At 41.1% G+C, this 15164-nt stretch overlaps 1 protein-coding gene across 1 annotated transcript in view; it reads left to right on the top strand.

The window, feature by feature from the left end:
• The window catches only part of REC114 (REC114 meiotic recombination protein), a 56805-nt gene that overhangs the window by 35513 nt on the left and 6128 nt on the right, over positions 1-15164 (top strand). The window contains exons 3-4 of the mRNA XM_010977964.3: positions 6174-6257; positions 13062-13274. Of these exons, the coding sequence (XP_010976266.2) occupies positions 6174-6257; positions 13062-13274 (297 nt within the window). The remainder of the gene's footprint in view (positions 1-6173; positions 6258-13061; positions 13275-15164) is intronic.

Below are 15164 nucleotides of genomic sequence, written 5' to 3'. Positions count from 1 at the left end.
AAGGAAAATTATAGAACAGTTTCTCTTACTAACCTTTTTATGGATGTAAAAATTTTAACATAATATTAGCAAATTGAATACATAAAAAGGACAATATGTTAAAACAAAGGTTTATTTCAAGTATGCAAGGGTACCTTAATATGAAAAGATTGATGTATTTCACCACATTGACAGAAACTGGAAGAATTATATTCTTACTTTGATGGGTACAGACATTTTAGCCTAGCAGAAAAGGCCCTTTTCAAGGACTTTACCCATCTCTCTAGCCTCCTATCCTTGCCTGTTGTATACGCACATGTTCCTTCAGCTGTATGTGAAACGTGTTATTTCTTGACTCTGCCTTTGCTCGTGTTGTACCACTTGCTTCTTTACCCAATAACTAAGACTTGTCCTTCCAAAGTCATTCTAGGATTCTGGGAAGACGTCGGCAGCAGTCTCCTGTCCCCAAATTATAATAAAAGGCATCTGCGTGACTGCTGCCTCCACATTCAATATGCAGAACGTTTTCTTACCCTCAGAAGGAGGACCCTTTTCTGTAAATACCACCCACATCTAACCCTAGACGACTACTGCTGTATCTGCTTTCTGTTAGTATAGATTCAGTTTGTATTTTCTAGAATTTCACATAATCAGAATTGTATAATATGAACTTACGTGTTTGGCTTTTTCCACTTAGTATGTTTTTGAGATCTGCCATCTAAAAAATTTTTTTTTCCTTCTTTTTTGAAAAAAAGAACCAGAAGTAAAAGTACGCAGCTCAGATAAACGATGAAAGAGCCTCTGGAGAGCAAAGCTTTTGGGAAGACCTTATTCAGACATCTTACGGCCAAGGGCAGCCACTCTTGGCAACCCAGGTTTTGAGAGTTGACCAGGGAGTAGCCTCGGCCATGATCTCGCAGTCCACAGGAGATTGGGCTGGTCTCCTCCTGTCCTAATGAGATCCTCCCTTTAGGGGAAAGTTGGGAAGAATAAAAAGGAAGTAGAAGTGGAAATGGCAGGGTTTAGAGAGGAAGGGGGTGCAGATACAGAAGGACAGGCAGAAGGTCAGAAAGAGCAAATAGAGCCGCCAAATGCTTACCTGGTCCAGTACCCCCGATCGATGAGCCGCGTCAGGAGGGAATGAAGAGGACAGAATGGAGTCCTAAAGGCGGCCGCACTGTTCTGTCCCATTTGCAGTGTCCGGTCCTGGGGAACCTTGAGCAAGCAGTACCCACAAATGTCCTGTCTAGGGTCCTGCCAGATTCACCATTTGTTGGCAGATAGAGGGACTCCTAAATTAGGAAGCCTACCACAGGGTGGGTCCTTGCCACCGGCTGTGAAGGAATTTGCACAGCAGAGGCAGAGGGACAAAGTGAACAGCTGCCTTATTGCTCAGAAGAGGAGAAGGAGAGAAAAGCCATCTAGTGGGGCGCTATCAGCCAGGCTGGCTGGGAGAGATAGCTCTCTGGTTTATCCTTGTGGTAACCCTTAATTATGACAACAGGGGCCAAGGTGAACATGGATAACTAAAATCTGGAAATGAAGTTCATAATTTATAATACTTGAAAACCAAAGCTTGAGGCTCTCTATGTAAAAGTGTGGTGTGGCGCTCCACCTTGGAGTCACATGGCATTCTGACCACTGCACCTCAGGGAGACTGTCCCAGGGCTGGAGAGCATGGGGTGAGGGATGAGTCAAAGGATGACTGGAGGAAATGGGGAGTGGTGGTGTCAGAGGTTGGCATTCTTTTTTTATTCAGTAGACATGCAAGATACAGAGATAAATGAAACACTCTTGCTCTCATGGAGTTTGCAATCAAGTGGAAACTAGAAAGGGAGTGATAGAATGGCAGTCACGCACACAGATGTCACAGTGCGTAGCACCCCCGACTGCTGAATTCAGCGCGGACTTTTAGCCCTTAGTTTTACTCCAAACCTTGGCACAGTACTGTTGACCATTCACTACTTGAAAGTCTCTCTCCTCTAGGCTTCCACACGCCTCTGTCCTGGACATGATTTCTTGGTGGTTGGCTGCTCTTCTTTTTGTCTGATGGTCTACTTGGTATTTCCTAGAGTTCCCTCTTTTCCTTCCCACCCGATACTGCCAGTGCCCAGCCCCCCCCCCCCCCCCCCCGCAGCGCTTCCAAGGGATACGGTGGATTCTCATCAGTGAGCAGTGGGTTTTGACCAGGTCGGGGAACAGCTTCCCAGCAGCAGGGCAGGCGCTCCATGGGGAGTCTGATGCTTACTGTTTTCTCCTTGGGCAGATTCTGTGTCTTTTTAAACACCTAGCATTTTGAGAAATAGGAACTCAGTGATGTTAAGTGAGTGGCAGCAGGTGCAGTATGCTGTGGGAGCACAGAGCAGGTCGCTTAACTGTCTGAGAAAGTTAGAAAAGGCTGCAGAGGGGAGCCGTCAGTTGAGCTAAACTGAATTTACCAGAAGGATACGCCTTGAAGGAGTTTCAGAGAGCTGGATTTTCAAAGATAGGGAGGTCAATTATTAAAATGCAGGAATATATGAATGACAAGTGGTTAGGTACACAGACTTTTTTTTTTTTTTTACTAAATCCTGAAACATTAGGATGAGAAAGCTCTTTCTGAATCTTGAACGAGATTAGTGTAAGTAAAAAAAAAAAAAAAAAAGAAAAAAATGTTCTGCATCACTGGACAGGTAATAAATTTGTGGATCTCTTTGTTCCCAAGAAATGATATTGGCATGAAATACTTTGTTAATTTTTATGAAGAGTTTCATTCTTTCATTCACTCAACTTACTGAAGCATCGTCTAAGTATCAAAGACAGTAACAGGTATTGTATGTACAGTAGTAAGCAAGACAGAGCCCCTGCCTGATGGGGTTATAGTCTGGTGAAAAAACAGACATTAAGCAAATACTCACTACAGACACGTGTACAAACTGCGATAAATGCTATGAAAGAAAAAAAGTAGAATACTCTGGAGAAATGAAATAGGTGGCCCAGTTGAGATGAGGGGTGAAATGAACAGTGGTCAGAAGTTACTTAGGTGAAAAGCCAGTGGGAAGAGGCAGAGAGAAGAGATGTACAGAGTTCTAAGGCAAGACGGTCTGGACAAATTGAGGAGGCAGAGCCATGAAGCGGCTTAACTCAGATGCCGTAAGGAGGAAGGCCATACCGCTCCCGCGTGGCTGCTGCAGATCCTGAGCGGAGGGGCTGAAACCGACCCGGTGGCCTCTGGTAAACACTGTGGTAGTTGCCAAGGACACATCCTAGAACCTGCCTGGCCTTGCCGAGGGCTTCCTCCTCATTCTGATCAGGGAGAAAGAGATGTAACTAGTCTTGATAGGATGTGGTAAGTACAGCAAGGTCCTGAGAGCACAGAGCTCTGAGAGCCCGCCAGCCTTGCCTTGTGGGGAGTGCTGGAGATAAAGCAAGGTTTTAAAAGATGAGTGAAAGTGGAAGGCATTTCAGGAACAAGTGATACAACGAAATCAAGGTGTGAGGAGCGGCCTGATGCAGCAGTGACAGTGCGGGTGGGGAGAGTGGTCAGACGAGAAAGCTTTCTGGGGACAGGATCTGTAAGACTTGGGGACTGACTGCTGTGGAGGGGGGAGTGAACAGAGGGGCCAGCATGATACCAGGTTGATCACTAGGGCTGGCGTGTGTGATGCCATTCACGGAGGCAGCACACATCAGTATGGCAGTGTGTGTGAGGGACAACTGTCGCGTCCCAGCCTGGGCAAGTTGACATGGAGAGAGCTGTGAACTGGCCACGTGGAGAGGGCTGAGGACTAGAGGGAGGAAGAGGTAAGATCAGGCCAGGACCAGGGGCTGTTCATTTCTTGTCTTTTTAATAAACTTTTTATTCTAGAATAGTTTGGGGTTTACAGAAAAGCTGTGAAGATAGTACGGAGTTAGTTCCCATAGTCATACCATTTATTTAGGTCCTGCTTTCACCTCCTTCTTGAGTTTATGCCATATTGGGATGGGTATCTTTGCACAAATATTCCCCTGTACATGCACACGTGAGGCTTCATGTGGTTCAAAACCGAAGCAGTATAAAAAGACATATAGTAGAAAATCTTACTTGAACCCCTGCCTCCACCCCCACTGTTCATTCGCACCCCCTCCAGGTAACTGTCTGTTAGTCTCTTGTGTATTGATCTTTCCAGTTTTTAAAATGTAAATACAGGCAGCTAGTAAGAATGTACATTGTATGTTCCCTCCTTTTCTTATATAAAGGTACTGTGTTCTGGATGCTGTTCTGTAGCTTGCTCTTCTGCTGAACGACACACTCTGGAGCTCAGTACAGAACCGCACTGTCTGGGAAGGAGCTGCAGGCCATGTGTGGCTACTGAGCACTTGAAATCTGGCTCCTGCAGTTGAAAATCAGAATCTTAAATTTTGTTTAATTTAAATTTAGGTTTAAAGATGGAAGCATTAAACTCAACCCTGTTGTTTTAGTAGGATTACATTTCAGTTTAACCATTTAAAATACAACATCCAAATTGAGATGTGGTACAAGTGTAAATCACACACCAGATTTCAAAGACTTGGTACAAAAAAAAAGAATGTAAACTATCTTAATAATGTTTTGCAGTGTTTACATGTTGAAATAATGTTTTGATATATTAAGTATTCAAATTTTACTAATTTCTTTTTGTTTGCAAAATGTGACTCTTTGAAAATTTTAAATTACATATGTGGTTCAAATTATACTTTTGCTGGACAACACTGATACAGAGCATCTTTTTTACAGTTGTGTGGTATTTCGTTGCATAGAGCGACATACTTTAATTAACCAGTCTACTGTTGGTGTGTACTTGAGTTGTTTCCAATCTCTTACTGTTAAAAATACAGAAATGCTTAACCTTGTCCATGCGTCACTTCATATGTGTGCAGGGTGATCTGTGAAATGAATCCCCAGTTCTGAGGTTGCTGGATTAAAGAGTAAAAGCACTCATAATTTTGATACTGCAGTGTTGCCCTCTGTGCGTAAGAGTTGTACCTATTTGCACTCCTGCTAGCAATCTGTGTGTGTGCACCAGTTTCCCCATATACTGCCATTTTAAACCACAGTATCTGCATGTTGGGGATATAATAGTGACTATGTTTCTTTTTGCTAATTCTGAGAGAGTTGTAAGAAGAAATCACAAATGATTTACTTAACTTCATTTTCTGTTTTTTTTTTTTAAGAAAAAACCTTTCCTATTGATGATAAAACTCATAGAATCAACATTTTAGAATGGACTCTTTTTTTTTTTTTTAATGAAAATTTCAAGGAATTAACCCAGTTTTCCTAGACTACAAATTTCTGTGAAGGTTGCAGCTTTCATCATGTTCAGATCTTGGAAGAGAGATTTTGTGAGGGTTCAAGTGGATAAGGATCTTTTTTTTTTTTTTAAGAGCTGTCGCCTTCTCAGATCCCTCCAGCAGCCTAACACTACAAGGCAGAGGGCAGTCGCATGATTTTGCGTACTGTCAGCTTATCAGTTCCCTGGATGAGTGCTGAACACATTCTAACTAAATGGGCTACTTAATTGAAGAAGTCTGACAATGTAACTGGAGCTTATGAGTGGCCATAATCGTTAGAGCGTCCGTTCTGTTTACTTTATTCATAAGCTGCGGATAAAGTTTATCTTTCCACCTTCAGGATCCAGCTGCTGTCCCTCTTCTGAGACATGTGTGCCCTCTACTGTCCTCTTTGCCTTTTTTGTTTTTTTTAAATTGAAATGAAGAACTAAACATTCACCATCCAAAACCACATTGCTTCAATTTTTCCATTCATGAGAGTCTGAAAATGAGATTCTCATGAAGAGAATTCTCACTGTGTAGTGAGGGATATGGCAGGTAAGTTAATAAATTAGTGTAATATAAACTCATTTTGGCAAATCCTGGAGGCATAGAAATGTATTTTTATAGTATATATGACGATGGGCATTTTTACTATCTTTAGTATTTGATTGATTTTTCCAATATGAGCATGTTAAGCAAAGGAATAAAAGCTGAAACTGCTGACAACGATGCAGGAAGAACACTAGGACACAGGGACTCACTGGAAGGGTCATCCTTGGCAGTTGGTGATACTGAGTCATTTCTGTTGTGCTTACGTTACAGAATAAATATTCAGCTTTCTAATAGGAAGCAGCTGTGCCATAGGGATTCTTCATGTCCCTGTTTGCTTCTGTTGCTAATCTTGCTTAATTATTTTGTTTCAGGAAGGGTTTTCACTCATTGGTAGCAAGAACTGGTTGAAGATTGTAAGACGCGTGGATTGCCTGTTATTTGGAACAACGATAAAGGCAAGATGCTATGTGGCCAACTGTTTTTAAGTAACTGATCATACTCTTCTCATCTTCTGGGTGGGGGCGGGGGTGGGAGCTTCTCTTTGCAGGTGAAATGGTCCTGGGAAGAATACACATGTTTAAGAAAGGTTTGCATCATGAGCAGAACATGACACAAGGACTGCCGAGAGGCAGAGGGTAGTTAGCAGGAGGGTGTTGCCGAAGAGCCAGGGCTTTGATTGGTCTGTCAGTACCTGTCTGACAGAGCCGTGCAGCCATTCTCCATCCCCCAAGTGCAAGTTGCGAGGAGGTGAAGTTTCATCGTTTGTCTTGCTATTTAGATGATAAAAAGGTGTGTATTTTCAAGTGCTTCACTGAATGTCTCTTCTTTTTTTTCTCTTTAATATTAAAAAATAGAGTTTTATTTGCTTTCTAGCTGTATTAGACATAAAGAATAATCCTCATCAAAGAAATATGAAGATTAATCACCTGGCTTATTTTCTTTCAGAAGTAACTCTAAAAACCAGTCTATTAATACTCACTAAGTAGATAATATTGAAATTTAGGTAAAAGATCCTAATTTTTAATGGGCTTATAGACTGAGAATTGAAAGAGGTCTTCCAGGGCATCTAACAGGAGAGTCTTTATTAAACCCTCCAGAGGGCCCTCAGAGAATTCAGAGGGTCCATAAGCTGCATGGATTTGCACTGACCTCTAACTGAAATTTACCATTTCCCTCGACTATGAATGCTGGCATCAGACCACAGTAATTTCAGACCTTTGCACCTGTGGAAATCACAGGTATTTTCGTATCGTTTCAGTTGTTTCAGACCTTCAGGTGTTACTCATGCTCATCACTGCCCCCAAGCTGTGGTGGCTGTTAGTCCTGCTGCTAGATCGTTTTATTGAGTACGTTAATAAGGACATGTATACATTATTAGTTCATAAATTAGTGTTTTAATATTGTAATAAACTATTTCATTATAATTGGTTGCCTTTGTTCTCTTACGTATTTTGTATTAAAAACATGGTTCTGAGAAGGAGTCGTCTGGCTTCACCAGATTGCCAGAGGGGTCTGGAGCACATACTGAAGACATTCAGGAGCCCCGGTTTTCATTTTGCATGTGAGGAAACTGAATGCAACATAGGCCAACGGCCGCATTTGCAGCTAGCTAGCAGAAAACTGGGCCACCCACTGGTCTTCTGACTCCCAGCCCAGGACTGTGTCATGCTGAAGGAATGTGCATGTCTTTTAAAAAGTTGCACAAGGCCATGTCTGATATTTGAGTCTTAATTTTTCCTGATTATGTGTTATTATTAAAATCTTAACTAACTATAAAGAGAAAAATAAAAATCAAATAACTTGACCATTCAAAAATAATCATTATTAATATTTTGAAGTTTTTATTAGGCATGTATATTGCATCAATTAAAGACAGTATTCAGATGCATGTGACAGAAAATCCAGGTATACTAGCCCCAAAATATGAGGGTTATTTTTTTTTCCACTAAATAAGAAATCCAGAAGCAGGCGGTTGCTGTTGTTGGCTCAGCAAGTCCCCTGGCCGAGCTCAGAGCCTCTGTGGTTCCCTGGGCCTCTCCCTCACATTTTCGGAATGGATGCTGCAGCTCTGTTACATTTCCATTCATGGGAGGCCAGCTTCATCTGTTCCTTTTATAAGGAAAGCATAAGCTTTCCTGTTAGGCCCTCCACCTCCCACAACCCCTGGAAGATGTCTGCTTGTGTCTCATGGACCGAAACAGTGTAATGTGACCATCCCAACCTGCCAGGGCCAGCAAAATGAGTGTTTGACTTTTCCAGCCTCTGATGTGGATTGGCTTCTGGCAATGAACAGTGTCTGCCATATAGATAATTCATAAATTTGGGATTGTGGTATACAGAGTGCTTTGCATCCTGCTCTCATTTGGAACATCATATGAAGTCATTTCTTAGTCTTTGAAAACATGATTTTTCATGACTACCTAGAATTTTTATTGTTTGGATGCGCCATGATTCAGTTACCTAATTCCCAGTTTTTCACTGTTGTAAAAGTGTTTTGATTTTCATATGAATTTATTTACAGGTTGCTTGAGATAGAAGTACTAGAAGTGTGAATATTTATTTTGTAAAGGTGCCCTCTAGATAAGCTGTCCCTGTTTCTGCAGCAGTAACAATATGTAAAAATGGTCACTCCAGATCCTCTCCAAGAGGGTGTTACAGTTTAAATTTAAAAACTAGTTTCCAGTTTGATAGGCAAAAATGAGCATCTTCCTTTATTTGCGTTTGGTAACTGATGAGGGTGAACATTGTGTGTGTGTTAGCCATCTGTATTCCTTCTGTGAATCACGTGTCTACTGCTGTTGCCTAATTTTCCTCTTCAGAGTCCTTAGACACTCTGTATAGAGATTGCATGTTAAATGCATGTATAGATTACGTGCTATATAGAAAAAAACGTATTTTATGTAGTTAAATAATTTTATCGATGTTGTGTACATACATCTTTCATACATAGATTTTTAAATACTTAGTTTAGGGACCTTTTGCCTATTGTGATTGTAAATGGTATTCTTTTATTTATTTATTTATTATTTTTTAATGGAGGTACTGGGGATTGAACCCAGGACCTCATGCATGCTAAGCATACACTCTCCCACTAAGCTGTACCCTACCCCTGTGAATGATATTCTTTATCCCAAAGATATTTCTAGCTGCTTATTACTGGATTTTTTTCTGAATTATTTTTAATTAGCTTTCTTATTAGACTTTTATTAGCTTTTATAATTTAATTTTTTAATTTTTAGGAAAGTAATTTTATAATCTGCAATGATAATTTATTTTCCATGGTTTATACTTTTTACTTTTCTCACCTTACTGAATTGTCTAGACTTTCCAGAACACTGTAATGGGATGGATATACAGCCATCCTTGACATCTTGCTGACTTGAACGAGAAGTAGTGTTTTGACATTAAGAATATTTCTGGCTGTTGATTGGATATTCTTTACCATGTAAGGGAGAAATTCTTTTAGTTACAGTTTATTAATACATTTATTAGAATCACATACTAAATTTTGACATTGTCAACATCATGGGTTTTTTTAATCCTTTGATTTGTTGATTTGATGTATTAATACCAAGCCAACAGGTTCTCTTTTGCTTTACCTGGGAAGGGTACACGTCTTTGGTCTTTCTTGCTTTGGATAATTTTTAGTTAACCAAGTATTATGTAACAAACATCACTGTTTAAATTGACGAAAAGAAGTGTTTTGAAATAAAACTTTCATTCCTCTAACAGAAACTTAAATTCTATGGGTAAAAAAGATTATATGTCTTTTCTCTCTGGCCGGAATAAATAGATTGTGTAAGTTCTGCCTACTTGTAAGTTGGGCTTCTTCTTTTCCAGCAATTGTAACCAAAATGCTCTTGGCTGATCGGCTGGCAGTGGACGTATAATTCCCTTTCATTCAGAGAAGTAAACCTAAACCGTGGCCTCATCCCCAGGAACTCACTGAAGACTTTTTTCATGGTTGTGTTTGGCCTCAACCTGAGTATCACCTCTTCGTTTCAAAGCAGAGAATCAAAGAAAATGCTGAAGTCCCTTCTCTGGTTGTCCTTTTTCCGTATCCCTCCACCCCAGTTTCTGCAGCAGAGGAATTCACTACTAGTGGTGGGGGGCACTGTGTCAGGTGGGGGCCTAGTGATGATGGGACACTTCTTACAGCTCTGGGAGATGCATCTAAAACCAGCAGGGGAATGTGGCCATGTTGTGGGGCTTCTCATGTGTCCTGGCTGCCTTGCCATGTGGTGCTGACTGGGCGCCACTCTGCCATGTGCGCTTGCAACGTTAGCTCTAAAGCCTGCGGCTTAAGGTACCTGCATGGAGATGCTGTTCACCTGAGAGTCAGCATTTGGTGGGACCAGTGCTTCCCCGAAGGTGAAGCCTGATTTTTGTGTGTGTGTACACGAAGATTAGTGTGAAGAGACACGCGCTTGTCCTTAACTTTTCTTTTCCCAAGGAGTCATTGTAAAAGGGAGTTTTCTAGTAGTTGTAATAACTTTAAATTGTTTTGAAGTAGGGTAGGCACAATTTAGCATATAAGCCACCATTTAAAATATAGTAATTTTGAACTAATCTCCTTAGATGGTAGAAACTGGAGACTATATATTTGGGACAGTTCATGGCTGTTGGTATATCCTTGAAAACTTTTCATAACTAGGAGCTCTTTCTGACTTTTAATCAGGGCATAAAATAAATCTCATCAAGATTTTTAACCTGGGAGTCCTTTTTGTTAACCTGGTGGCAGGTTTTCTACTGTGGTGCACCACGACACTGAGGATATAGGATGAAAATGTAACCCATTTTCAGACTTTTCCTGGTGTACCTTGGCTTTATCTTGAGTCCACATGCATTGAAGTGGTATTTCTGTTTTCAGATGATAAGCTCAAATTCTGTCTGAGAATTTTACAGAAGCAAACATAGAGCAAGACAGCAGTTAACGCTACCAGACATATAACCTTCTCCATCGTTTCTTGAAACTACATTCCAAAGAAACCCTAACTATCCAAACTCATTATGTACACTTACATATGTATAAATACTTCTAGACAAGTGGTCTGAGATTTGTGCCCGACTTACACACTTAATAATTATGTTTCTACATACAGCTTTCCTCTAGCTATGAGGCACAATTTTTTATGTGACTGCTTCTCAAAAGATAATTATAGGACCATCATGAAAACAGTGAATGCAGAGGTACTTCGCATAGAGGTCCTCGTGTACAGTGTAAACCAGGGGGATTTGGAAACAGCTAATTAATTGTAAACAAGAAATCAGCTCGTTTTTACAGAAGAAGATTCATAGAATTACCAAAAACTAAATGTAGAGTTCTCCTCTCGGTTCTTTCCCCTTCCTCCAGGAAGGCTAGCTTTCAGGGACCCTTGATAATTTGGGGAGTACTCATCCAAGAGAAAAATGGCTAAGGAAATGAGTAGGCAGTATACAAAAGGAAAAATACAAATGACTAATACACATAATAAAAGTAGTCAACCTCACTTACAATCAAAGAAATAAAATTCTCCAGATATAAATCTGTATTAGCCTGGTAGATTAAAAAAAAAATTAAGAGTAAGAATCTCCAGTGTTGGAGGGTGCTGGGAAACGGGTAGATAGACTCTTAGGAGCAAATTGGTACTTTCTTGCCCCAGGGCGGTTTGGCATTAGGTAGCAGCATACACGAATCCTTTGAGCAGGTCAGTCTGCTTTTAGGCATTAATGAACAAAAATGTATGTATAAGAGTGATATCAAAGCTTTGGGGTTTATAATAGGGAAAAAAAGAGGTTGGAAATAATTATTTCTCAGTAGGGAGCTAGTTAAAGGGAACATTCTTTAGTCATTAAAAGTAATGACGTATACTATTTTTATACTTATTGTGAAGTTAAAGATTGTGACAAAACAGCAGTGTAGTTTAAATTGTATACATGTAACACATATGGTCTATATATTTTTATATACTATATATGTATATAACCTATAATATACATATATTTATCAGTGTATGTATAGGTTCTAATAGACATATATATGAAAAATATTTCCTTTTCATATTTTTCATTGTTGGAGTGGGCAGTAATAATAGATTACTTTTACACTCAGGGAAAAAATGTAAATGAATTAAAAAATGAAGAGAAGCCAACAGAGGCCGTAAAGGGGCAATGGTGTCTCTTCTAAATGTGATGTCTCACCAGTGCTTAGCCATGCCAAGTTCTCTGTAACCTAAAGATGTGGCTTTGCCTGGTGGTGGCTTTATCTAAAAATTTAAATAGTGTAAATTGTGAACAGGAAAATCAAGAATTTTTGCTTATCGGAATTTACAGGATTTTCTTAACTGTGCTTAGAAGCATTTTCCAGTTAGCAGGGTGATTTATGTACTTAATAAATGAAAAGTGTTGTTACTATGTTAGGTTAGCATGTAAATTTCTTCACAGAAGAAATTGAAGGCAGGTACACAAGGCATGGCGCCCCTGGCTTCCGTGTCCACTGACAGCGCTGAACCGGGCAGAACAGCCGACTAGAAAGAGAGGGAGCTGCTTCCATTCAAATAATGGGCTTGTTGTTATTGTTACAATTCAGTTTTATTTTTAAACTCACAACCAAATAAATTTGATGTTGTTGCCACATTTAAAAACTTTAATTCCATCTCTCCCACATTTGCTGATTTGCCAGGGATTGTAACTCACACAGTAGATTAAAGGCAGCATATGATCTGTGTGTGTGATTTGCACAGGCGTCTGACCTCTTGACGGATTAAAGGGCACTACAGAGATACATTAGCTCTTAGCATCTGCCTGTCGCCTGATCCCCAGTTTTGGTTTTCAAATTCGCTGGCTTGTTTAATGCGGCATGTCCCTGGTTAGCTCTTATTTATACTCAGGTTTGGAAAATCTTGTTGAGCCAGGATTGTGCTCTGTTGTTTTCACTGATTTTCTACCTGAGGAATTAGACAATATGAAATCTTTGTTCCAAAGACAGAACATGGATCTTTTACTGCAATCAGTGTAGCAGCCGTCCTGGTCTTATGATGTGGGCTGTTCCATTTTTTCTCATGGCAGTTCCTTTAAGGAAATGAATTCCGTGTGAGGAACTGCTCCCAAAAGGAGGAAGAAAACTAGTTGTTGGCTTTTCTTTACCCGCATCAACAATCTGGGGTAACTGCTCCCCTGTGTGTACCTCTTTCCCTGCAAACAAAGGGAAGACCCCCAGTAAGTAAAGGTAAAGTGATACGACAAGGCTCACTGAGGATAACTTTCGACTTGTCAAACAGAACAAGAGCCGTATGTTCCGGGTGCAGTTTGGTGGAGACTCGAAGGCGCGGGCGCTGGAACACTGCTGCGGCTGCGTGCAGGCCCTGGCCCAGTACGTGCCCGTCCAGGCGCCGGACGGAGTCGGCCCGCGGCTCGGGCCGCATCCTGACCCCCTGAGGGCAGGCCCGGGCCCGAGGGAGGGCTGTGTGTGGAGCGTCCCACTGCAGCATGGGGTAAGTAGGCAAGGGTGCTGGCGGGGTGAGGCATCTGGTGGCATCATGCTCTGTGGGGGCCCAGATCACCCCATTTTGTAGGTTAAAAGATATCTAATGTTGGATATTTTTAGGAAGTATAATTGACTTACAGTACTGGTTTCAGGTGTTTCTGTACACTACAGAATCACCACCACAATGTGTAGTCACCACCTGTCACCACACGGCTATCACGGTGTCTCTGACTACTTCCTGTGCTGTGCCCTGTTTCCCGGTGCCTTGCTTTGCAGGTGGAAGTCGGTGCCTCTTAGTCCTTTCACCTGGTTTGCCTGTCTCCCCCCCGCTCCGGTGCAACCACCGGTTTGTTCTCTGTATCTCTGAGTCTGTTTTATGTTTGTTTTGTTTTTTAGATTCCACATACTTCATTGTGCGTGTGTGTACCTCATTTCTGTATATATTCCGTTATGTGTGTAGACACACACACACACACCCATCTTTATCCATTCATCTGTCAGTGGACGCTTAGGTTGCTTCTGTAGTCTGGCTGCTGTAAATAATAATGCAGTGAATACAGGGTTGCATATATCTTTTTGAAATGGCGTTTTTGTTTTCTTTGGAAAAATACCCAGGAGTGGAATTGCTACATCGTATGCTAGTTGTTTTTACTTTCTCTTCAATAAGTGGCGTTGGGGAAGCTGGACCACTTTCTCATACGATATACAAAAATAAAATCAAAATGGATTTAAGACTTAAATGTAAGACGTGAAACCGTAAAACTCCTAGAAGAAAACACAGACAGTATACTTTTTGACATGGTCTTAGCAATAAGTTTGTGGGTCTGTCTGCTCAGGCAAGGGAAACAAAAGCAAAACCAAACAAATGGGATGGCATCAAACCAAAAAGCTTTTGCACGGCAAAGGAAACTGGTTACAGAACGAAAAGGCCCCCCCCCCCCGGTGAATGGGCCAAGATACTTGATGACGATATATCTGAAAAGGGGTTCATATCTAAAATATACAAAGGGCTCATATCACTTGACATCAAAACAAACAAACAGTTAAAAGGATGGGCAGAGGACCTGAGTAGCCATTTTTCTGAAGACGGCATGCAGACGGCCAACAGACACAGCTTAGCGTCACTCATCATCAGGGCAGTGCAGATCAAAGCAACGAGGTGGCACCTCACGGCTGTCAGAAGGGCCGTCATCAAGAAGACAAGGTGTGGAGGGAAGAGGACCCTTGTGCACTCTTGGTAGGAATGTAGGAGTGTTGCAGCCACTGTGGAGAACAGTGTGGAGATCCCTTGGGTCAAAGGACTTTAATGCGACAGTGTGAAGGGTTCATTGCTGCGATCTCATGTTCGGTGTTGCAGGTAACCTTTAAGAAATGACCGCTTGCTGAGTTGTGGTGTCGTATCAAAGAATTCCTGCAGTAACCTGGAGACACTCTTAAAAGAACTCTGCCTTTTCCATCTGTATTATCTATGAGCAGCCAGGTTTTCTTCATGTGCTGCAGCCAGAGCAACATGTGTCAGCAGCTTGAATGCAGAGTGGACAGGAGAGTCAGCTGGACATTAAAGAGATTTGTAAAAATGAGGACACTTTTGTGTTAGGAAATAGTTGTTCTTCAAAAAAAAAGTTTTCACTATTGACCTATATAATGGGTTTATTAATTTTTAAATGAATTAATATTTAAATTTTTTGTTTTAATTTCTAACATATAAATATCAGATGTAACTCAAACAAAAGCTGTTTTAGAGCCTCAGTAATTTATGAGAATGTCAAGGGGTCTTGTGATAAAAGTCTGAGAATCGCTGTTACAGAATTGCTCCTGGAAGCACACACTCCAGCCTGCCTTTGGCATTGTTCCTAACGACGTTAGCACGAGCATCTGCGTCCGCTCTGGGGCGAAA

Source organism: Camelus dromedarius, chromosome 29 (assembly GCF_036321535.1).
Source record: "Camelus dromedarius isolate mCamDro1 chromosome 29, mCamDro1.pat, whole genome shotgun sequence".
NCBI classification, from domain to species: domain Eukaryota; kingdom Metazoa; phylum Chordata; class Mammalia; order Artiodactyla; family Camelidae; genus Camelus; species Camelus dromedarius.
This window is presented reverse-complemented; position numbering and strand designations above follow the sequence as displayed.